General features: G+C 40.7%; 2 protein-coding genes across 6 annotated transcripts in view; both read right to left on the bottom strand.

Moving 5' to 3' along the window:
• ccdc102a (coiled-coil domain containing 102A) overlaps window positions 1-9,500 on the bottom strand; it is a 66,803-nt gene extending 57,303 nt beyond the window's left edge. Inside the window, exon 1 of the mRNA XM_037790938.1 lies at window positions 9,333-9,500. The gene's annotated coding sequence lies outside the window, so the exon portion shown is untranslated. The remainder of the gene's footprint in view (window positions 1-9,332) is intronic.
• txlng (taxilin gamma) lies at window positions 760-23,243 on the bottom strand. Of its 5 annotated transcripts, none has more exons than XM_037790964.1 (12): window positions 23,147-23,243; window positions 19,589-19,697; window positions 19,077-19,221; window positions 18,897-18,988; window positions 18,633-18,803; window positions 17,618-17,812; window positions 16,950-17,069; window positions 16,751-16,825; window positions 16,237-16,329; window positions 16,050-16,145; window positions 14,991-15,440; window positions 760-790 (listed from the first exon to the last, which is right to left on the bottom strand). In XM_037790964.1, the coding sequence occupies exons 2-11, from the start codon at window positions 19,679-19,681 to the stop codon at window positions 15,012-15,014; spliced, it is 1,509 nt and encodes a 502-aa protein (XP_037646892.1). In that variant the 5' UTR covers window positions 19,682-19,697; window positions 23,147-23,243; the 3' UTR covers window positions 760-790; window positions 14,991-15,011. The 5 variants fall into 5 exon arrangements, with proteins under 5 accessions (XP_037646892.1, XP_037646908.1, XP_037646917.1 ...); XM_037790980.1 differs by lacking the exon at window positions 760-790 and adding an exon at window positions 1,590-1,640 and having other exon boundaries at window positions 15,189-15,440; XM_037790989.1 differs by lacking the exon at window positions 760-790 and adding an exon at window positions 1,590-1,637 and having other exon boundaries at window positions 15,189-15,440.
• Window positions 23,244-25,366: the final 2,123 nt, after the last annotated feature.

The raw sequence follows: 25,366 nt of genomic DNA, 5'->3' as shown, positions 1-25,366 counted from the left end.
CCTGTGGACCCGTTCCATCAGTTGCAACCTCACCCACAAAATGTTGATGCATTAAATTCCTGTAATATTTTGCAATATTTTTGGCACAACATTGAATATCAGCTTCAAACATCAGTAACTAAAACATAGTTAGGGTATAAACCAGAACCAGGTCTAAATAACAGGAGGGTGGTGGTTAACCCCCAACTGTCAGTGACTCCACCCAGCACGGCCATCTGCTGCTCCTATTCTCTACATCTGGAAGACAGATCACCTAGAGGCCACCAGAAGCAGCCGATGATGTCATCCGGTGGTTCCACTCAAACAGGAAGGCTGTGTGTGTGTGTGTGTGTGTGTGTGTGTGTGTGTGCGTGTGTGTGTGTGTGTGTGAGTGTGTGTTCATATGCATGTGTGTTTATTACGAGTGTGTTACAGGATAAGTTATGACTTCTTCCTAGTTAAGGAGCCTGGAAAGAGCGTGTGTGTGTGCGTACGTGTGTGTTCAAGAATTCAGAGGTCAATGCTCAAAGCACCACCAAAGTTACACACAAACACACGCACACACACACACATACACATACACATGCAAGCAGTCAATCAAAAATGCATACTCCTACCAAAAGAATGCACACACACACACACACACACACAGAGAGAGAGAGAGGTTAAAGCATTTGAAAGGTTTCAGTGACAGGAGCAGACCAAAGGCATTCCTCTGCTTGCTCTAACTCAACTCTGCTGCCAGCCATAATTACCAAGTCCTAAACAAACAGCTAAACATAGACACACACACACACACACACACACACACCCACTGTTCCACTGAAATGGACACACACTCCCTCCAAGAATAAAACACACTGCAGCTCTCATGACTGCTTCTGTTGGAGTTTGATAACATTTTATGCAACTGTGTATTAACAGAACTGAGTGTGACCTACGGTGAATCAACAGTTAGCTCTATCACCTCAGAACTGACACAGTCAGAGAGAGACAGAGAGACATTTCTACAGCTGTACCAAATGTCTTTTTTTTTTTACATTCAAAGCTTTGAATGTCTGTCCTCCTATTTTAGGACGACCTCACCATAACCCTGTTCATACACTGGATGATTTTTAGCCCGTTTCTGGCCTGAATTCTGAGCCGCATGACTCATTTAGAGTCGGACTGAATTTCAGCTTCATCTGGTGTCGTTTGCCAGCATCAGTGTCTTTCTGCTCCTCTTTTTACAGTAATCAGAGCGTAGATATCAAGATAACAATGTAGGCTTTAATAGATATAGCTAGTAAAATGTAGCTAGCTTACCTCCTATTCTCTCTGCAATGGACAAGCCATACTGTACATGTCTTCCTTGAACTTTTTTTCTGCCTTTCTTTCTATCTTTTGGACAATTTTCAGACGTTTTTCAGAATCTTTTGGGACTTTTTGGGATATTTTTTGGACAATTTTCTGACTTTTTTTCCAGACATTTTTCAGACTTTACAGACCTGACATCAGTATCTTCCCTCAGCTTTAAAACTGAACCTACTAGAGCCTCTGAGAGACGGTGAAGTCTCAGAGGGAACCGATGACCTGAGAAAATGAGAAATACAACCATCTATAAACATGTGACCTGAGCATCTTCATCAGTCTGACAGACCCTCCTCCTCCTCCTCCTCCTCCTCCGTGTTTTTTTTTCTATTTTACACGTACGATCGGACCGTACAGTGTGAGCACGTAAATCGTTAGCTTTGTCTTTTCATCGCAAACGATCTACTCGTTCAGTAGGAGCAGGAAGTACACAACAACATTTCTAAAATCGTACAGTGTACGCCCAGATTAAAAAAAACAAAAAGGAAAAAAAACTAAATTTGAATAAAGTGATTCATCGGATTAAGAGTCTTTTTTATTAAATCAACTTTCCTTAATAATGAATATAACTTGTCAGTGTGTCCTCCCTTTGCGAGCAGCAAGCTGGAGAGATAACCGTGTTTGACCGCAGTGAAAATACAAAGCCCAACTTTGGCCGCTGCACGCTGTGTCGCTAGCATAGACTGCTCTCATCCACCGGGAAACTACATTTGGTGTAGCTCTATCGTTGTCCGGGTGGAAAGCAGTAGAGCTTATAGACGCTGCACAGCGCCAGAAACAGGCTGAGATAATGAAAAGGGGAAAAATAATTGCCATAGATTGGGAGAAAAACGGGAGAATTGTGACCCCGGGAGGAAACCGGGAGGAAACCAGGAGAGGGCGATGAAAAACGTGAGTCTCCCGGGGAAAATGGGTAGCATTGGCGAGTATGCTTCTACAGTCCCCATGCTGACAACAGCTTGACTTCCAAGACCTTGGAGAGGCCTGACTGACTGTCACTGAGATGGAGAGAAAAACACAGAGAGGGAGGAGAAAAAGATTGAGAAGTTAAGAGACAGAAAGGGCAGAGCGTGTGAACGGAGAGAGTTTAGAGAGAAACAAAGAGAAAGAGAGAGAGAGAGTTTAGGTAGAAGAGAGATGCTGAGAGGAAAGCAAACAGTGTGAGGGGGATTGGAATGTGTTTAAGCAGCCGGGGTGACTGAAGGTACACTGTCGGCCTGGCACACACAGGCTGTCAGATACATACCAACTGCTTCCAACTGCATGAGAACAAATATGACAGCATTCTTCTTACCACAGAAGTCAGCTTTGTTCTTACAGTAAGGGAAATACAGTTCCAGAAAGAAGCAGTTTGAGCAGATAAGTGATGGGACAGAGAGACGTGTACGGAGACAGAGGCAGTAGAAAGACTTGGCTCGTCTGGTTTGGGTTTGAGTTTCAGAGGGTGGAGCGACAAATGAGAGGATGTTGATATCCCACACAGGAAGACAGACAAACAAAAGGTCTGCTGGACTGACCCAGGACACACACTGGAACGAACGGACCAAACCATCAAATCTGAATACGCATAAGAACTAAGCATTTAGTGCCAGCTTTACAGTTTTCCTGGTCAGTATTCACCCAGCCCTGCCGTGCCATAGCAACTCTACTATACAGGTCATTTCTATAAAAGTATATCGTTGAAATGAGCAGTTGATAGAATATAAATATATAATTCAACAATTATTTTGATTATCAATTGCTTTTGTCATTTATTGATCAAAAATGCCAAACATAATAATAACCATAGTGAGGAATTTGACGCATTACTTTGTTTGATATCACTGTGAATTGAAGGTCTTTGGGATTTTACAGTTGGAACAAGCAACTGGAAGGCATCGCCACGGTGTTTCTGACTAGTTTTTAGTCTCAACCAGGGTTGAACGTGTGTATGAAAGGGTTAAACCGCGTTGACTGACTCGGCTTCACGACCCAGGTAGAGAGGCGTGTCGGACCAGAGGCGATTTCGATGTGAATGGCACGCCCCAGGGTCGCTAACAAACCTATTCGCTTGCAAATGAGGGCACACAGTCCGTGACGTAACGGTCACAGTTCTCCGTAGCTCATAAACAAACTGTGGGGCGGCAGCAGGAATGATTTCAGACACACCGGAGGTGAACAACGGATGAGGAACAACACGGATGTGTGGCGAGACATCGAGGTGCGGGAGCTGCTGGCCGTCCGCGGTGAAGAAGAAAAAAGCGGTAGATGATGGGACGGTGAGGGACAACGTAGTGTAACGAACACAACAAGGCTGCTGAATGAGAGAGGCACGCGACACGGAAACACACCGCGTTAATAATAAGCTGACCACCTCATGGTACAGCACGTTTGCACATGTTTCTATTTGTATATCTATCTATATCTATATGTATCTATTTTTTTAACTTTTTATCTTTCCAAATAAACCTGCAAAAAGATCCTTATGTCACCTGTTCCATCAGATCGGACAACGCCGTGGTAGCGACCTGTCAATCACAAGGTAGCCCCGCCCTAAAGCGTCCCCTGCTTTATGGTTTATCTGACTCTAAATGGGACCATAATTTATTGAATGAACATCATGCTGTTTTGAAGAAGACTTGAAACTAGCGACTGAAACCATAAACTCATGTTTACAATGTTTACTGAGGGAATAAATCAAGTGAGAAGTAGGCTCATTTTCTCTCAGAACCAGAGGTTGCCTGCCTGGTACAGACGGACAGACTGACAGACTGACAACGCGAAAGCATAATTAAATCCTTGAAAAGGCATCTTAGTTTCTCAAGTCACAGTAACCAATCCTTTCCCACAGTTCTTCTTCAATGTTTTGGCTCATTAGCTCTCAACAATATCAATTAGTGGAGCCTTATTTACACATAAACAGTCTATCCTGAAGAAGAAGAAGACCTCGTTTTTATACTATGATACTGTACACACATACAGGTCAGACACGGTGTCTGAACCAGGAGCACATGGCTCTATTGGTCGGTCTTTTGCTTTCAGAAACACGTTGTTTCCATGACAACCACACACAGAACAGAAGTCACCCTTTGTAGCGTGTGCAGGTGTGTGTGTGTGTGTGTGTGTGTGTGTGTGTGTGTGTGTGTGTGTGTGGTGTGCCGTCCACATGTCAGTGTATGTGTGTGTATGTTTACGAGAGAGACGGATGGCTACGGTTTACAGCGTTCAGAGCCAATAAGGCAGACTGAATGGAGTTAAATGGAGGACAGGCGTGTGAGAGAGCAGAGAGCAGGCCGGTGGTGGCGTCTCACCAACAGATCAGAGCAGCTACAGGCAGCAGAACAGATGGTGCTGACTGCTGCTGTGTGAAACCAGAAAGGGACACCCCTCACATCCAACATGATCCTCAACACCTTCCCATCAAATATTCTGATTTAAACCACCTTCAATTTCATTCCACCTGCCTCCAGTTTAGGGCTGTTGATAATGAACCGTTAACCGACATTAAGAATTTTAACCGATTAATAATATCGGTTAAAAGAAATATTACAGATTAATTTAAAGACTTACATTGGGAAAGAGACGTCTGTAACTAAAAATGTTTTTAGGTGAATCAACTTCCCAGTATAAACTCTTGAATAGCCCTTATTTAAATCATTAAGTACTAAAAGTTGTAAAATGTACTAATAGACAAATCCAGAGTTATTTCCCTTCATGTGAATGAAACCCAGACCGAAGCTGGAACAAGGGCCGGGAAAAGGAGTTAGACCCATGTGACCGAGCGGAGGCTACCATGCCTGCTCCAAAGGCCCAATGGATGCGAGAGATCATCGGAAGATCCGGGTACTTTACCACTCAGACGTCGAGCCATTTTGGCTTCATGCACCACTGAGCAACTTTCATAAGAATGAACGAGGCCCAGCCTCAAACGCTGTATCCAGGTCATCCATAATCTGTACAGGTCACAATGCTAACGAGGCAGAAACGTGCTGCCCTGATCATCTGTGCCATCCTGTCTGCTGAAACGTCTACAAAAAGAGGCAGCGGCGTAACGTTATATGGACTCGTTGGTGGCGAGTAAGACGTGGACAGTACGGCTTGTCCATTTTGTAGAGAGAATTGGAGGTAAGCTAGCTGTGTTTTATTAGCTATATCTATTGTAGTCTTCATTGTTATCTTGATAGCTTCGCTCTGATTACTGTAAAAAGAGGAGAAAAAGGCGCTGACGTTGGGGGATCGGCTCGTGGAGAGTTTGTAGTCGGCCGACCAAAATTTCTGATATGTCAGAAATTCATCCGACTGTCCGACGGCCGATCGGGAGGAGATAATCGGTCCTCGGTCTCCCCTGTACACTACACAGCAAACGACACCCGACGAAGCTGAAATTCAATCCGACTTCAAAATGAGTCGTGTGGCTCAAAAATCGGGTCAGAAACAGGCTAAAATCGTAGAGTGTACGTCCAGCTTTATATTTCATTCCACCTGCCTGCAGTTATATTTCTGTTTGTTCCGTTCTCCTGGATGCTGAGCTTATTTTCCATTCCTTCATGTGGTGGTTTGGAGATGATTCATTGACTCTTTGAAAGCGGTCAGAGATTTAACCACTTCTAACACAGAGGGGATTTGGATGGTCAAAACTCCAGCGGCTGCACAGGCTCCGTCTACAAACATTCAGATCACCCAGGAACCTCTTTCTCTCGGTCACGACAAATACTGTATGTCAATGAGCTCTACAGCAGAGCTTGTGAGTCTGCCGGGGCTGAGGGAACCGGCATTTAAATTGAAACTATAGCAGCACTTCAGCTGACAACAACAAAAGCACAACAATAATAATCCATGCTAACTCGCCAGGCTGGAGACCACCCAGGATATTTCACCAAATGAATCAAAAACAAATGCTGTTCTCCCGCTGCTGGAATGCAGAATACAAACATCAAAACTGTTCAGATGGGAGCTATTGGGATGAAATGTTGTGAAGGTGGGGCTTCCTGTAGTTGTTTCTATTGTTTTTAGACAAGTCAGCCCAAACGTTACAAAGCCTGAGGATATTCTGTGGGATGTATCCTTCAAGCTAGGGTTGGTAAGCTTTTTCAAAAACATTTTTTTGTTATATTTGTTGACAGAGTGCTGCAGGGCTGACATAGTTTTGGAGGCCAACCAGGAAGTTAGCATCGCCCTGGTTCCCTCAACAAAAAGCCAATGGGATTTTCCATTGGGTTTTGGATTATTGCAGAAAATAAGCTCTGTGGCAAACAAACGTTTATGATACTTAAACGTTTTGTTCACAAATGAACACCAGTTTTATGGTTTTTGAAAAGTAAATGCAATCACCAGAAGTAAAAAGCTAACGTTAGGCTATAAATGAACTACACCACGGTCACATGAACACAAGTATACACAACGAGGCTGTAAAGGCGGACGAGTCGGCGTGATGACGTTTAGTATTCTCATTTAGCCACTTGTTAGCAACCGCCTTCTTTAAGACACGTAAAGGCTTCAAAATTCACGAGTGGGATATCTATTGATGTATTTTATATCGTAGAACAAAACGTTAAAGACCTTATTTCAGGCTTCTAACTAAAAAGCCATTCAAAAAAGCCATTGACTTCCAGACGAAGGAATTTCATTTTGTGCAACCCAAGAAAAACATACAAATGTAACATTAATATGGACAAATATAACTGATAATAAAACATTTGTACACGTCCAACAAAGCAGCCAAGGAGATAGGGCATGCAGCTTTGTTTGGAAATAGAGTCACAACTTTGGACACTGGTTTAAAAAAAACTTTAAAATGTGCAGACAGAGTCAGGAATCGCGACTACCCCATGGCTAGACACTTAAGTGAGTATCACGGTGCTAATGATTCTTTGTTGTGCATAGAGTTCATCCAACATATTAAACCGCTGGTCAGGGGGGGAGATAAGTTACCTTTACCAGAGGGAGACTTTTTGGATCCATCAACTGGATGCCTTAAAGTATCCTGGTCTTAATGAGGATATAGACTTTACATGCTTTCTGCGGATAAAATATATTCATATACTGTATATATTTCTTCTCCCTGTATAGGCTGTTTGTTTGTTCTGCAGCCTTCGTTGAAAAGTAGGAGTGGTTTCATTGATGATGGACATAAATGACTTGTTTCTGTGTTATTTCTTTGTGGTATTTTGTAATATTTTGTAATACTATTGTGATCATGTGACTGCCTCCCATTGGTTGTTGATACCATATAGGTGAGGACACATCCGCTTTGTTTGTTTTTAAACCCTGACGAAGACCTACAGTGGTTGAAACATGTTGACTTTTTAATGATTTAGCCACTACAATAAAGGCTTTTTAATATATCTCCTTCCTCATTGTTTTAGTATTTTGGAGTGCCTGGATTGCCTTCCTGTTTATACAGACGGGACATTTTGGAAGATTTGGCAAACCAGCAGTGAGTGTTGTTACATGACCGTCTCTATCGGTCCCTGCAGATCTTACAGGATGCTTCACTCTGTGACTTGAATGTACGCGAGAGCAGGGCTGCACAATTAATCAAATATTAATCGTGATCACCATTTTGGCTTCCTGCAATTAAATGATCGACTACGATATCGACGTTTGAAATGCGTGCTCCGCTTGTAGAAAATGCAAAATTAAAATACACTGAATTCAGCAGAAGAAGAGAACCTTAGTTTAAGTCTTATTTTGATGCAAAAAAAATTATAATTAGCAGGAATTTAGCACAACATGGAAGTGAAAGCAGTGCTGCTTATTTAAATGTGAAAGTGCAATAAAAATCTTTTGTCCCTAAAATCAAAGGAATAATCGTGATAATCATTTTGGCCATGCATCCTGCAGCCCTGCAGGAGAGGCACAAACTGGGACAAACCCAGCCCTCCATGACACAGTTCCCATGAAGCTGATCCCAGACCACCACAGTCAGGAAGACCACATCTCAGTGTGTTCAGTCCAGATGGTTTACTCCAGTGAATCAATCCTCAGGTCACATCTCAAATACCAGAGACCCATTTTACTGCAGCTAGGAGTGAATGCATCCTTCATGGGTGTCATGGTGGTTACAGTTGTTTAGGTTTATGCAGAATTAGGTTACTGAACTTCTTCTTCTGGAGGAGCCAGTCTGCCCTTTCCTGCAGCCCTGCTACAGGCTATACTCTCTGGGAACTGAAGTCATTTTCCTTACATTGCAGGTAGTTACACATCTACAAACACATGTTAAACATTTCAAAAAGTCAATATGCAAAAGGAGGAGAAACAGTGTGAACTTCACAGTGGCTCCAACTGTGAAAAGAGCCTTTTACTTACTAGCAACAATGAATCTGACAAACCAGGAGACATTGGATAAAACAACAAAGTAGCTGAACTCTCCCTTCACAGCAGACTATGTGTCTATTCTCTGGTGATTTATACCCCAAAAAGAGAGAAGGAGATGGTTTACTCCAGTGAGCTGGAACCTCAATCCTCAGGTCACATCTCAAATACCAGAGACCCAATTTACTGCAGCTAGGAGTGAATGCATCCTTCATGGGTGCCATGGTGGTTACAGTTGTTTAGGTTTATGCAGAATTAGGTTACTGAACTTCTTCTGGAGGAGCCAGTCTGCACTTTCCTGCAGCCCTGCTACAGGCTATACTCTCTGCAACTGAAGTCATTTTCCTTACATTGCATACGAGTTAAACATTTCAAAAAGTCAATATGCAAAAGGGTGAAACCACAGTGTGAACTTCACAGTGTGAACTTCACAGTGTGAACTTCACAGTGGTTTAACAGTGAAAAGAGCCTTTTTTCTTTCTTGCAGAACAATGCATCTGACATACCAGGAGACATTATGCATAAAACAAACAAAGTAGCTTTACAGCAGACAATGTATCTATTCTTTGGTCATTTTTGTAATGAATAACCCATAAAGAGGATGCACATGGTGAGAAAGAGAGAAGAAGGAGATGGTTTTTGGAGTCATTTGACACCAGTGTGTCTCTAACTCTCTCAGCCACTATGACAACAGAAGCAGAGGAACATACCGTGAAAGAAAGGTGATAGCTGCAGTTATCTCCTCCTGGAAGGTGTGTTTATATCCTGGTATAGTAGCAGAGGGTTCCCTTTTTATTAAAGCAAAACCTCGGTGTGGTGCTTCTTCTCTTTCTGCTCTTTTCTTCCTCCTCTCTCTCTCTCTGCTCTCTGGATGGAAAACGTCGTCCTCGCTGAGGAGAGAAAAGAGGCGGGTCCCGACAACCCGTCTGACCAATCAGCTGTCGATGTGACAACAGTTGCCCTGCTCTCAGCCAATCAGGTTCTGTTTCTAACACACAGCCGAGCGCTGATTGGTTGGCTGAGTGGAGACCTCCCAGTTGAAATTACTACAGCACCGGGAGAAGAGCTGCTGGAATGTGCTCTCTCTAATAAATTCAGATTTATATATATATTTATTTTTATATAAATGAAGACAAATACAAAAATAATATATAAAAAATATAAATGAAAAAAAAATCTATATATATAAAAAAATAATGTATATATTTATTTTGATAAAAATGAAAAAAATATATAATATATATATATATATATTTATATAAATTAAATAAATAAAACAAATAATATATATATTTATTTTTACATAAATAAAAATATATAAAAAATAATATATATAAAAAACAATATATATAGTTATATAAATAAAACAAATAATATATATAAAAAATAATATATATATTTATTTTTATATAAATTAAAATAATATATATATATATATTTATTTTTGCATAAATACAAATATATAAAAAATAATATATATATAAAAAAAATTATATATGTGTGTGTGTGTATATATATATATAAACATAACATAGAGAAATCAAAAGAAAATACAAATAAGAAATATATGGAGCTATAGCTGCCGATATGGCTAAAAAATAATAAATATGTTGTTTAAATATGTATAAATATACAACACATGCACATGAATAGAGCAGAGAAAATGTAACCTGGCTTCCCTTGATAAGTTCACCATGGTATTTTGTATAGCATGCTAAAGTATTTTGGGGACAGCTCTGGTACTTTTACATTTCAGTGCCCACCACAGCCCGTTGTTTTATACTCTGTCAATAATTAAACAGCTCTTCATGTGAAAAGATCATAAAAAGTCTAAATAGCTCAATAATCTAGGGAAGTTACACTGAGCCAATAAGGAGTTGGCTTGATCAGCCTAGATAAGTGCTAAACTAAAAACAACACACCAGCTAAATCTCATGAGATTAGTTTGACAAATGCATCAGAAGACACAACACTGGCGCCCCCTGATGGCTGCCATATCAACACTTCATACTGTACATACATACATATCAACAGTTCTATGTGGTGCCCCTCAAAGATAGGTCTATGGCATGGTCGGATGGCCTCTATTGAGGTCTGCTGCACATATAAATGACACCTGCTGTCCACTTTACTCTCAGGAAATGACAAGACCCAATAATTACTGAGGTAAGAAATACATCCAGACTTATTGCAAATTCTACAAAATGTTTATTGAAAAGCAAGACAGAACTATAAGAACATTGTACAATCAAAGAGGGGTCGTGGGCTCGTCTTTCTTTTTATATTTTTATAGTAAAATATAGAGCTCTGCGTAGCTATGGTGACTCAAGCCTCTTCTTTCACAGTTAGTCTCACCTTGCAGAGGTAGATTCTGACATTACCTGAGAGTCAATCTGGGGCAACGCCAAACAAAGAGGAAACGGACACTGAAAAGTCTTCCCTGTTGGACTAGACTAGACCTGACCTCTCTATACCCGAAAGACAATCAACGCAGCTGACCCCGTTCACATCAATTTAGATTTTAAAATCCACACAATGTGTAGATGAACGCATGAGATGGAGGAGAAACGTAGGGAGATCAGATCAACAGGGCTGCAAGGCGACGTCTTAAGAGGACGTTACACCCAGCTACATGTGGGTCGCCCAGCAGTCGTTGTGTTGTTGAGGAAGATTATTTGTCAGTATGATTCTCACTGACTTCACAATAAAGGACAGCCACTTGAAGAACTGATGGCTGGAACAACAAATGTGGGAATGTTCACTACATTTTGTTGAGTCAACATCTTTCCCGTCCGCTGTGATATCTCAAAGGATGGAGATTGGAGAGGCGAAAAAGAACATCAGTCTTGTAGTTATACCCAGAAATAAAAGACTGAGATTCCAAATAAGGATGCAGGGAGGTTAGCAGATCATCATTCAGTACTATATCGAAGATTTTTGGACCTGTTGCAGAACTGCATTATGAGCGTTTGCCTCGGTAGTGGAGCGAGCAGGGTTAAAGATTTGACAAAGAAGAAAACTAGTGACTAAGATTCTTAACGCTACTAGTTTCACGAGTACAACAAGCCCACAATGTGAAATCTACAACTTGCTTTGACGCCGCCAACGATCGATTTCCTACATTCACCGTATCAGCTCTCTCTACACACACGGATGAGTTTCCTTGTGTACAATAACTGCAGCTCCTGTAAGAGCTCCTATTGATATTCATCTGCTGATGGAAATCAATCTTTTTATTCAGACGCATTAGAAAAGAAAACCAGTCTTCTTCCGGTATCAAGTGATCGAGATGTCGAGGCTAGGCTTGTCGGGGTAGTCAGTGTTACACGGTGGTCGGGCACACGCAGATTACATTACGTACCCACCGCCACAACCGTCGTTTCGCTGTTTTCTATAGAAATAAAACCCATTTAGTTAATTTTGGCATATCAGCAGCGTGTTATCAATAGATAGTCGGACAACGGACGCTACAAACTGAAAGGTAAAGTGTCAGCTCCGTACGGAGTCTCAGCTCAGAGTAGCAGGTGTCATATTTCACACACGGGACGAGAGTGAGTTGACAAACAAGACGATGGCGGAGGATTTGGTGTCAATTGAAAAGCAAAAGCGCCTATTTGTCAATATTTCGGATTTAAACCCAATGCTATAAGGGAACCATAACATTGATGAGACAATCGCCGTGAGGGGGACGGAGCGGTCACAGCCGGTGTGCACGACGCAGCGGCTCCAGGTGGAAACCTGTGGCCTCGCAGTAAAAGCTCTACCGGAGAGGCCAGACACACAGCCACCCGACGGTAAAGATCAAGGTAAGCGTGCTACACATATTGACCGTCATCTTTTCTTGTAAAACGTCCAGTGTAATCGGTAACATCGGAGGGAAAATGTCCTCACCGTCCCATCTCTAGTCGAGGCCCATTATTCTTAAGTACTAACATGTTTGTGATTTTGCTAACATAATTTACAGAACATAATTTGCTGAAAATAATTTGCCAGTGGATGAATGCGTGTCAGAACTCCTGACTCGTACACGACCATATGGAAATCAAATTACATGGTTCACTAAAAAAATTTGGGTAACATTTAATTCTACAAGTCTGCAAATTTCATAGTAATTAGGTGATACTTAGCAAGTAACTTATTTGAAATTTCTTTGGAATCACTGCCATATTACCCCAATATTTACCTCAAAATGTATAAAAAAATTCCATTATTATAAACATTATTTAATAATGATATGCTAAAATAGCATATAATGGTTAAAATAGGGCCCTTAGGCTTGAGAAGCGGCTGCTCTTCATCGGAGGTGGAAAACCAAAACTAATAGAAGACACTTCTGATCAGGCACAAATCTCACCATTGTGTGACTTATTGTCTACACAAATGTAACCTGGTAGCTAATGTCATGATTCAGGGAGTTTTTAAAGAAATTTCAAAGAAGGTATTTGCTAATTATCAACTATTTATCAGCAGACATGGAAATAAAGCATATCAATTAACTTTGTATTCTGTTCCTGGAAATGTATAAAATAAATTGCCAGTTATTGGGAAATAGCGAAAATATTATTATATGTTTTAAATTTTGAGGTAAATATTGGGGTAATTTGGCAGTAATTTAAAAGAAATTTTAAATGGGTTCCTTGATAATTATCACCTAATTACCGTGAAATTTACAGACCTGTAAAATGAAGTGTTACCCAAATTTGCACAACAACATTCACTGAGCTTTCATCTCTTTACATCACTTTAGTCGTCTCTCAAGTGGGCAGCAAGCCAACAACAAAATAATTGTCTTTGACCTGCTTCATTCATTTTGGTTAAATTTCCCATATTTTTCCATTATTATTATTATTATTACTACATTTCTTAGGAGGGACAGAAAACAGGTGAAATCGGAGATGAAAGTTGAAGATTTCAGTCCTGGTTGACTTGGTGCCACCTCTGGGAACAGAAGTTAGTTTTAATACTACAAATGACACATGGATCGACCACTAGGGGCAGCAAACAGCCCTAAACAGAGGAGGAGCAACTGGTGCATCTGTGACATCATCACATCTCGCTCTACTACTGAAGACAGCCAACGATGTCGGCCGATACGGTACTTCTAAACTCATGATTGAATGTTAACGTACAGATCAGATATCAGATCGAACGGGCCCTTCTTCTGCACTGCCAAAACATGCTGAATCTTTTGCTGTAAATCTCTGATGCTCTATTTCAATAGTGAAGTCATAATATTGCAAGAACATGTCATCTAATTTAAACATAATCTACCACATTTTGTTATTGAAAATATAAACTTTGACATTACTTAACTCTTGAAATATTATGACTATAGAGAGGTGAAGTCCCGCCCCTTCCGGTCGACCACCATGGGACCTTGTTTCAGAAAAAATAATGAACGCTAGTCAACGGAGAGATAAATATTTGTTTTTATCTCGTTTGAATTGCTCCATGAATCACACATGATGTTTGTCAATTTAAAAGATAATTTTGCGAGTCAAGAAAGTCGCAGTTTGTTGTAAAACTGTTGAAGTATCAGAGTGTGAAAATACGTAATTAGAAAGACGACACACAAAATTATGTTTTAAATTGACAAACGTGTGTGTGATTCATGGCACAATTCAAACGGGATAAAAAAAAAATGTATCTCTCTCCGTTGACTAGCGTTCATATTTTTTCCGAAATAAGGTCCCATGGTGGTCCACCGGAAGGGGCGGGACTTTCTATATCACCTATTTTGCTGTGACTTCCTGCTCTAATCAAGAAAATAAAACTTATCCAAGTTATATGACGTGATCAAAAATATTTAATACCCTGCAGCCGAACACAGACGTGAAATAAGCTCAAGCTCTGACTTGTTCTACACTCTGACTCCCATTTCCTCTTCCATGTTTCCAGATCACATGCCGACAGTAAGGCTACGTTAAGAAAAAGTGACCTGTGACAATATGCATGTGATGTTCCCACTGTTGAATTTAATCAAACTAGAGTTTCCAAATGAGACATGTGACACTACAGGGAGAGGCCGTGTGAAGAGAGAAAGAAAACGGCCAATTTGACTGCATGGAAATTTCCTATGAAAATACAGTTATGGTAGAAAACAGGGAGTACTAAGTGCTCACCATAAAGCCAATTATTACAACCAATGTAAACGTGGGCAAAAGTTTTAGAATAGAATCCTCGATACAATCATTTTATTCCTCTTTAACTATCGCACAAAAAAAAAAGATACTGTATGGGTTCAGTTTCTGTCTAGAATTAAAAAAAAAAGAAAAGAAATCTCTATCCCCATCCAAGATGGTTTTTCTGGCTAGTTATGGAACTCGGCTGGAGGTGTGTGATGACACCCTTCACACCTACACACACAGAGAGAGGCGGCAGAGGCTCGTTCAGTCCTGCTGTGAGGTCGGTGTCTCTGCAGGCTGGCTGGGCGTCGTCGTAGCAGTAGTGGTTGTGTCAGTAGCAGCCGGTGTGGGGTCCAGTTCAGGAGGTCTGGAGGCTTGGTGGATGCCCTCCGTCTCCAGCACGTCACCCTGAGCCAAGCCCTCCTCATCTTCCTCTTCTGCCTCCTCCTCCTCATCCTTCTCCGCCACGTCATCATCGCCGCCGTCTTCCTCCCCGGGGGAGGGCTCCCGTGGCTGGTCTTCAGGAGGTGCTGTGGTCCCTTTGTCTTTGTCTTTGTCTACCTGCTCCTGCTCCTGGAGGAGGCTGAGCTGGTTGTTGAGGTCGTTCCTCTCCTTCTGAAGGGCTCTGCACAGCCTCTCCAGCAGCTCCAGCTTCCCCTGCAGGGCCTTGAAGTGGCCGTCACGCAGAGTTTTCTACAACACAACACAACGTTTCATGAGCATCAAAGGAGAGTTGACAGACAAGACAATGCAAAGCGAAAAGCAAAAGCGCCTATTTGGCAATATTTCAGATTTAAACCCAATGCTATAAGGGAACCATAATGTTAATGAGGCCATCGCCGTGCACACCGGCTGTGACCGCTCCGTCCTCAGCACGGCGAAGCAGCGCCAGGTGGAAACCTGCGACCCCGCAGCAAAAGCTCTACCGGAGAGGCCAGACACACAGTCACCAGATGGTAAAGATCACAGTCAGCACGCTACATATATTGACCGTCATCTTTTCTTGTAACATGTCCGGTGTAATCTGTAACACCGGTGTTGTCACGAGTTTATTAACCGGTGGGAAAATTTCACCCACTGTCACATCCCTACCTTGGAATTAGCAGTTTGGAAAAAAAGTAGTAGATGGGCCTTAAAACGAGATTATCCTGTCAGAGCTTTCAATCACATCTCCCTTAACTGAAAGCCCTGCGTCCAGGAGAACGCACCCTATTTTTTCCCCCAATAATGTTGATAATGATAATGTGTTGAAATCGGTGAGCAACCCAGAGCAAAGAGAAGTGTGTGGATCATAAGAGTCACCTCCTCGGCCATCTGCAGCAGGGCCTGGTTGTTGCTCTCCCATTTGGTCCTCCACTGTGTCGTCTCCTTCTCCAGCTTCTTGATCTTCTTCGTCATCTGGGAGGTAAATCCACACAGTTAACAGCCAGCAGGGAAAACAGTGAGACACAAACAAACACTAGCCAACAAGAAGAAGTCCAGCAGTTACCTTCTCCATCTCCTGTCTGAAGGTGGTGAAGACTTCGTTGCTTTTAGCCAGAGTGCTCTGAAACTCCTCAAACTTGTCCATGTACAGCGAGAGCTGAGGGAGATCAGATGAGAGCAGGTGTTACGATTCAATATATTGTGACTTTTTAAAATCAAATTTTAGGAAAACTGTTGTAGTATAAAGAAAACACCACCATATGCATAAAATCGAAGTATAAAAAGTTTACTTCTTTTATGCAATCAGAACGGTGGGATCTGCATTTGCATTAATCACAGTCCCCGTAACATCCAACCAGGGATGCAACTAATGATTATTTTCATCGTCTATTAATCTGTTGATTATTTTCTCGATTAATCGATTTGTCGTTTGGTCTAAAAAATGTCAGAAAATTGTGGAAAAAGCCCAAGATGACGTCATCAAATGTCTCATTTTCTTCTTCAAAATAGTGAGAAAAATAAAGTACTGACTGAGTTAATCTTTGCATGTGAACTATCAATTCAAAATGTGAACTTACCTGTTGTTTGAGCTGTGTTTCTTGCTCCTTCATCAGCTCACACTTGCGTCTGGACTCCGTGGCGTCCTTCAGCAGCTAAAGCATCACAGTACAGTCAGTTTCATGATCCTGAATACTGTTTAATACCACTGATTGGTTGGTTGGTATTTGATGGTGAAGTGAACACTAGAAAATGCCCTCAGAAAAAAGATGTACTCACAAAGTCTCTCTCTCTTTGCTGCTTCTCCTCCACCTCTCTCATCATCTCGGTGATTCTCTGCAGCTTGGCGTCCATCAGCTGCTGCTGCAGCTCCTTGTGCTTGAACACCTTGTCTATGTGCTGCAAGAGGGGACACATCACATATCTATTAAGACCCTGACACACCAAGTCGTCGCCCGGCCGACATCAGTGAGCGTCTGTCAACCTAGTTTTTGCGGTGTGTCCCGCACCGGCGGCTCTAGTCCGCCCGTGTCGGAGGCTTTTCCAGCCGATTCAGCATGTTGAATCGGTGGCGGCGCCCGTCGGTGAGAGAAGTCACTCTGATTGACTGTTCATCTCAAACTAATCGGTGCACGGGAAGAGAAAGGAAGTGAGGAAAGCAAGACAACGAGTAGACAGGCCCTAATGAAATGTTTGGACGGGTTTCTTAGTCCTGCGACAGCAACAGATACCAGATCTTTTTCTCTTTTTTTTTCAGAGCATTTGATTTATTGATCGCTGTAAAGATGTAAAGAGGATTTAAACAAATACCAGTTAACAGAGACGGCAGAGTTTCAATGAAATCCCAGTTTCTGGACAACCCTGATTTCTGTGTTTGCAGTGGAGGCTACAAAGGGGCTGACACACAAAGATACTGCTGCTTTAAAACGCAGGTTTTGGACCCTTACCTCCTCTCGGAGCTCGTACTGCTCGATGAGCTTTTTGAGCTTCTCGGCCAGCTCCATGTTCTCCTGCCTCAGCTTGGTGTTGTGGGAGCTATGCTGTTCCATCTGCACCTCGATGTCGGTCAAGGTCATCTGGAAGTGAAGCATGGCCTCCTTCCGCTGCTCCTCGTACTCCCTGGACCGCTGGGCGTTTTCGTCCTGAGGTGACGGGAGCGGGAATGAGAGGAGGTCAACAAGGAGTTTAAAGCTGGGCACACACTGTACGATTTTAGAAATGTTGTTGTGTACTTCCTACTCCTGCTGCATGAGTCGATCGTTTGCGATTTAAAGCCAAAGCTCATGATTTATGTGCTCACACTGTGCGGTCCGATCGTCAGCCACGACCTGAGTGTTCACACTGTACGTGTAAAGTTGAAAAAAAAAACACAGCCGGCTCCTGCGGACGGTTCTGGCTGTTGACAGTGTCAATAAAGATTGGTTTGAAAGCTCCGAGGCAGGTAGAGTTTGTGCCATCCTGTCTGCTGGAACATTAAAAAAAAAAGGCAGCGGCGTAACGTTATATGGACTCACAGGTGGTGAGGAAGACGTGGACAGTATGGCTTGTCCGTTTTGCAGAGAGAATTGGAGGTAAGCTAGCTAAGTTTTACTAGCTATATCTATTGTAGCCAAGATAACAATTTAGTTCTCTTGATAGCTACGCTCTGATTATTGTAAAAACAATAGAAAAAAGGCACTGACGTTGGGGAATTTGCTCGGTCGGGAGGAGTTAAACTGTCCTCGGTCCCCCCTGTACACTGCACGGCAAACGACGGCCGACGAAGCTTAAATTCGGTCGGACTCTAAAATGAGTCGCACGGCTCAAAATTCGGGCCAGAAACGGGCTAAAATCGTACAGTGTATGTCCAGCTTTATTTGAGAAGTGGTTGTTTGCCTTATGACAGTGCGAGGTGGTGGTGCTGCTCGTTACTGTCAAGACAAACAGAAGATGAAAGACAGAAGCAGAATGGGTGTACTGTACCTTCAGTGTCTTGTTGTGTCTCTGCAGCTCCCTACAGAGGCTCTCCAGCTTGCTGCGGGCCAGGATGGCCTTGCTGTGCTCCCCCTGCAGGTGGATCTTCTCCTTCACTATCTGAGACTGTTTCTTCTGCAGTGCTTTCAGCCGCTTCTGCATGCAGCGGCTCTCCTCCAACTGAACACAAAACACACAGCCAACGTCAAAAGGATCACATTATGCTTAAACTTGGTTGTTTTTTTATTTATCAAATGCAGATATTCAACTTACCAGGTCGGCATATTTCTTGCACAAAGCCGCTAGTTTCTCCTCAGGAGTAGCCAGGGAGTTCAGGGCGTGCATCAAAAGAGCAACCTCCTTCCCTGGAACATAAACCACAATGAATGTACAAGGATGTAATGAAGAGCATATCTCTGTAAGTGCTTGTGAGACACATTGTAGTGTTCCTACCAAAAGCCTGGTCCTCTGCCTTGAGGTCTCCTCCGGGGTCGAGCTCTGCCTCCCCCAGGTCGCTGGGACTGTCCTCTCTGCCTGGAGTTTCTCCCCTCACCTCCTCAGCACAGCACAACCCCAAACCAAAGCCTGCAACCTCCTCCTGATAACACACACACACACACACATCCAGATGACGACAAAGCAGCTAGAACGTCTCACTGAAGAGACTATTTCAATTAGTCAGTTTTCACTGAGCAGCTCCACTAAAGAAGCTGTGGGTTCAGTGCTTAATGGCTTAATGCCACCTCAAAGCGCCCGCTGCTGGAGGAAAATGTTGCTCACTGGTTTAGGTATTGGTATCAAAACGCATGTATTGAAAGAGCACTACTGCTAAAAAATGAATAGCTACTTTTAGAGAAACAGTTGCAGATAATCCATTAGTACTTATTGAACTTTCAAAACAAACAAAAAAGAGAACATCCACAACACACCACACACAAATAACACAAGTTGAGTTTAGTGTTTACCTGACATGGGCTGTCCAGGTCGGGTGGAGAGTCACTACCTCCCACGATTCTTCTGGTCGCCACATCAATCTCACAAACTCCTGTTGTCTCCATTAGTGCTGATCACAAGCTAGAAATGCACAGTAAACCAGACTAGTTAGAAAATATAAATGAGATTACTGCATGACCAAATACTTGTATCTAGTGATGAGTAGTGGGAGTCGCACTGAATATAATCTTGAGATGATAAAAAAAGAACAAGGGGCTTGCTGGCGATGGTGAGGGTGTGCTGCTTCAAGTATAAAGCAAGGCGACAACATATGAGCCAGAAATTCAGTTTGAATAACACATTCATAAAGCTTACCAGACACCAAAACACTGCACCATGAGATATTATGAGACAGGGTTATACAACCTTGGTTGTTTTCAAATCTAAATTACCAGCTATTGGGAAATAGTGGAATATAATTATTAAATAATATTTATAATACATTAATTTTTGATAAATTCTGAGGTAAATATTGGGGTAATTTGGCAGTAATTCCAAAGAAATTTCAAACAGGTTACCGTACTTGCTAATTATCACCTAATTACCATCAAATTTGCAGACCTGTAAAATGAAGTGTTACCAAATTTATTTACACTTTTACAATTAAAAATGTAAAAATAAGAAATCGTAATCAAAGCTGAATAAAACACCTTTGAATTGCATAGGTGTATTGATATAGGTGTATACCAGATTGTCAGAGTGAGAGAAACTCTTTTTCAACTTTCTATCTATTTTTTTTTTTTTGCTTGGCAGAAATGGGCTTACATACCTTCCCAATGCAAACTATGCACTATTTCCTTCAGGGCTGGCCAAATAAATGTTATCGCATATGCATATGCAACCAAAAATCTGTTGAGTACAACTAAATATTTTCATCGGCCGCATCGGTGCGCCTGACATTTAGCAGTTTATCTGTCTCTGTGTGTCAAACCGCGCCCTGGACTCTTTCCTTGAGAAAAATCACAACCATAAAACCAACCAATAACTCAAAATGAAGGGAACTATTGATTATTTTTTCGTAGAGAAAAACAGTGCCTGTTACACCTGTTCCTGGCCTTGTGCGGCCCAGCCCAGACAGACATCCTCAGCAGAGGTAACCGCTCCACCACCTGTCTCCCTTGTAAAATACCTAATCCTGAACACTGCCCCGAATTCATTTCACAAGTAAGGAGGGCAAAAAGTGTGTGTGTATTGATTTACTTTTGTTTTTTGCTGTGGTGTCGAATTGGTAGAGAATCGTGGAATTGCACTGGTATTGGGATAGACTACTAAATTTCTGGTATGGTGACATCCTTAGTGTAATAATTATATAATTATGTGACGGACACTTTGTGCAATAATCTTTTTTATATTGTATTATCTTCTATCTCTTTTTTATTGTATTATCTTTTCATTAGCACATATGGTGTTCAGGCTAACAGATACAGATAACGGTCAACAATACAATGTCAAAAATACAACTTCTCTGAAAAAAAATTAAATAAATGTGCTTAGTTTTCACAGTAATAGTGGCTGTTGCCATGTGACAAACCCTGATTGAGAAACAAGCTTGTCACGTTAATACCATCTTAGCAATGCAATAAGAGACTTAGCCTTTTCAACAGCAGACAGCAAAAGTCAACCACGTGTGTACAGCAGCAGCAGTGAGCAGCAGGCTGCCTGGAACTGACTAATGTCACTCAGCATGCAGAAAAAACCAACGAGTTACCCTCTGATTTTAAGACAGACATAAAGTTAGCTCTCCAAACTAGACAGAATATAAATCAAGTATATCCAGACCACCACTTTTACCTTGTCAGTGTCTCTGGCCTACACAAAAACAACGTTTACTGATCCATCTTTCAACCTTAACTATACAGCTATATAACTATATAGCCAGTGTTGTTGTTGTTGAGAATGGTCACCTTATTATGCATTATGGACCTTTTGGAGAAGAGACACTATCTCCATCAGGTCGTGTGATATCAGAGCCAACCTCTGCAGTTTCCTGCAAAACATGCAGCCTGCTAGCTGCTACAGTGCTGGCCTTGTTAGCTCCTATACGCACTCAATATGATGCAAACTTCTGTTCATGGTGTGCAATATTAATATCCAACATGTGCAATATTACTTATTTTTCTGCTTGTTAGCTTACTTTACCTTTTTTATTTTACTTATCGTATCTTATTTACTCATTTTACTAAATGCATCTTACTTAATTGTTATTCTAAAAGGCACTGGTGCTAGAAATAGTACTTTTTTATTTTATACACTTGAACTTGTTGTATTTTTGAGCAATCTGGCACAAGAATTTCCTTCGGGATTAATAAAGTTCTATTTTATCTTATCTTCTACCTACATCCCTTCAAAACTACACAACATGTGCATAATGTTAGCCTACTTCATGTGCATAATCTTGCATACTTGATGGAGGTTTCTGTAGCTATAGATCCCTGGTTGAACTTCAAAAAGAACAAAAAATAAAGGAATGTGCACCATTTGAAGTATAATATTCAAGCCGAATTGAAAGACACTTTATCTGCATTAAAAAAACATCTTAAGGGATATTGTATCAGCAGTGTCTTCTGACATATCAACGTTTTAATCGTAAACCCTCGAGATTTCAAAGGGAGCCTGGTGTGACGTTTTGATATTTTTACGGATGTTTTTCTAACTTTTTTTCTGACATTTTTCGGGCAAATATTTTCAGAAAATTTTTAAACATTTTTTTGGAATTTTTTGACATATCTTCACATATTTTTCAGACATTTTTGGGGATTTTTTTAGCTTTTTATTTTTATCAGCAATTCTCCGGACATTTTTCTAACTTTTCTTTTTTTTTAAGGATTGTTTTTAAAATTGTTTTTAAATCTACACAACCTGCGTGTAACATTAGCCTACTTCATGTGCATAACCTTGCATACTTGACGGTGGTTCCTGTAGCTGTAGATCCCTGGTTGTAACTTCAAAAAGTAACACAAAATACAGGAATGCGCACCAATTGAAGTATAATATTTAAGCCGAATTGAAAGACACTATATGTACATTCAATATATATCATAAGGGATGCAATATCAGCAGTGTCTTCTGACATATCAACGTTTTAATCTTAAAACCTCCAGATTTCAGAGGGAGTCTGGTGTGACGTTCCATCCACTCAGGACAGAACGGCGGTTCCTGGTCGTGTTAGTTATGCTAAGCTAACGCTACTTAGCTCTACAGCACAGGAAGCACTGTATTTATCACCGCCGTTAACACTGACAGTGTGAGTAGATGGCTTATTGACACAAGTTAACAGGAGAAGTGTGAAGCACATTTCTAATATAACCTGACAAGTCAGTGCTGCTGTTAGCTAATGGTGCTAATGCTAATCATGTGCTAACAGGCTAACAGCTAGCTAGCCTCGCTGTGCTAACACGAGATGTCAACTTTTACCAAATGTGTGATATTGAATGTAAAAGCTAGACGCTCCGGCTGACAGTGACAGGTTACATACCGTATTGAAGTTGTGTAAAATCAGATAGGTTGGTGAAGAAGCTAGAGAGGTTTACCTGCCTGTGTTTCTACACTGGATGAAGCAGGACGAGGTGATCAAGCTAGCTGCTGCTGTCTGTGACATCTAGAACATCCGGTTAAAGGTTTTCAAAATAAAGCAGTGGTCGAGCAGGGATGTATAAAGATCAGATTCTACCAATAGAACCATGTTCCTCCATAATTCATAAAACACTTGTAAAATATACGTTTGTTTTCCTGTTTAGCAGGCAACTATTATTATTATTATATATTATTATTATTATTATTATTATTATTAACTAAAGAGATACATTTTTTTTTCTTTTGTTTTTTTTTCTTTTGTTTTTAAATCACAGATTTCCTTTCTTTGTCATTGATTTTTCACCAGTTTTTAATTATTTTTAATTAACAAGTAACCTATTTCTGTTTTAACGATTACATGCTATTTTAGCATATACTTATTACATAATGTTTATAATAAAGTAATTTTTGACAAATTTTGAGGTAAATATTTGGGTAATTTGGCAGTAATTCTAATTATTTTATTACTATTTCTGCTGCACATCAAATCAAGCGCTTCCTAAACTAACATCCAGCCACCAGCCGGCGTTCGAGATGTTTTGGCTTCACTTTTGGGGATAGATATTATCTATACAACCAATGTGTTTATGATTATATTGAGGGCATACAATTGTTTATCTGGCCTGTTTTGACGATTACATACTATTTTAGCATACACTTATTACATAATGGTTATAATAAAGTAATTTTCGATAGATTTTGAGGTAAATATTGGGATAATTTGGCAGTAATTCCAAAGAAATTTCAAATAAGTTACTTGTTTATTATCACCTAATTACCATGACATTTGCGGACCTGTAAAATAAAGTGTTTTAAACTTTACAAAGAATTATGCAGAAAGAAGTTTATGCAGGCTTAACGTACAAAGCAAGCATACAATCTATCCAAACCCACTGCATGTGTCCTAATCCATGGCTAATCTCCAGCTCAGTACAGCTCATTGTTAAAATAGGGCCTTTAGGCTTGAGAAGCGGCTGCTCTTCATCGGAGGTGGAAAACTAGTAGAACACACTTCTGATCAGAAACAAATCTCACCATTGTGTGACTTATTTTCGACACAAATGTAACCTGGTAGCTAATGTGATGATTCAGGGAGTTTTTCACAGAAATTTCACAGAAGTTATTTGCTCATAAATTAAATGTATTATATTATTAAATGTATTGAATACATTATCAGCTATTGAGAAATGGTGAAATATAATTATTAAATAATGTTTATAATAAAGTCATTTTTGATAAATTTTGAGGCACATATTTGGGTAATTTGGCAGTAATTCCAAAGAAATTTCAAATAGGTTACTTGCTAATTATCACCTAATTACCATGAAATATGCGGACCTATAAAATGAAATGTAACTATATCTCATTTAATTAATCTGAAAATAAGTATTAAGTATAATATTAATTAACTTCACAGCAAATATACACACAAACTGCACCATACCCATCATATGGAGGCTAATTGTAACCTCTTTTGCGCTTGACATTTGTTAGGCTTTTAATGTGGAGGTATACCCTTACACATCCGGTAGTAATCTGACTAACTTGATACAGCTAAAGTCAAAACCAAAAGCAAAAAACCTCTGAGCTCAGAGAGAGGGAGGAAAACAACAGCCACTTGATACCCAATCCCATCAACAACTACAGAAACTACTTACTGTGTCTAAACCATCTCAGCCAATTAAAGTCATCATCTTCTTCTTCTTTGGTATAACTGCAGCTTTTTATGTTGAAAAAATGTCATTAAGGTTGCCTCCTAAAGGAGAGTAAACTGTAATGTTGGAAGTGATTGTGAGGTGACTACTAATTCCCATTCCCTGGTATGAACCAAATGGAAATGAACATTTAAATAGCCTACAGTTTGAGGAGTGTGTGGAGAATTAGGAACGCGTTTTAGAAAGCAAAACCAAAAAGGTCATAATAATAATTTGACAGGGAATTTAAAGTATCAGAGTTTACCAGGTAGATCCCTACACCAGATGGTGGATCTTGCCTTATAATGTGAAGTACAAGTTCTCTAGTGGTCCAAAACATTTACTTGGTTAAATTGTGCTTGTCTTCACCTATTTACTTGACTTACTGTGTACACCAGAAATACTCACGAGGCATCATTCTGGTAACAGTAAAATGAACAACCTTTTAGAGAATTTGAGAAGTTAAAACTGTCCCTTAGTCTG

Source organism: Sebastes umbrosus, chromosome 2 (assembly GCF_015220745.1).
Source record: "Sebastes umbrosus isolate fSebUmb1 chromosome 2, fSebUmb1.pri, whole genome shotgun sequence".
Classification (NCBI taxonomy): domain Eukaryota; kingdom Metazoa; phylum Chordata; class Actinopteri; order Perciformes; family Sebastidae; genus Sebastes; species Sebastes umbrosus.
Note: the sequence above shows the minus strand (reverse complement) of the source record. Positions and strands in the feature narration are given on the sequence as shown.

Coding starts and splice junctions, on each gene's coding strand:
- txlng (XM_037790964.1), bottom strand. CDS start 19,681: ATGGAGACAACAGGAGTTTGTGAGATTGATGTGGCGACCAGAAGAATC. Junction 18,804..18,896: donor GCAAGAAATATGCCGACCTG/GTAAGTTGAATA, acceptor TTTTGTGTTCAG/TTGGAGGAGAGCCGCTGCAT. Junction 16,826..16,949: donor AGCAAAGAGAGAGAGACTTT/GTGAGTACATCT, acceptor GTGATGCTTTAG/CTGCTGAAGGACGCCACGGA.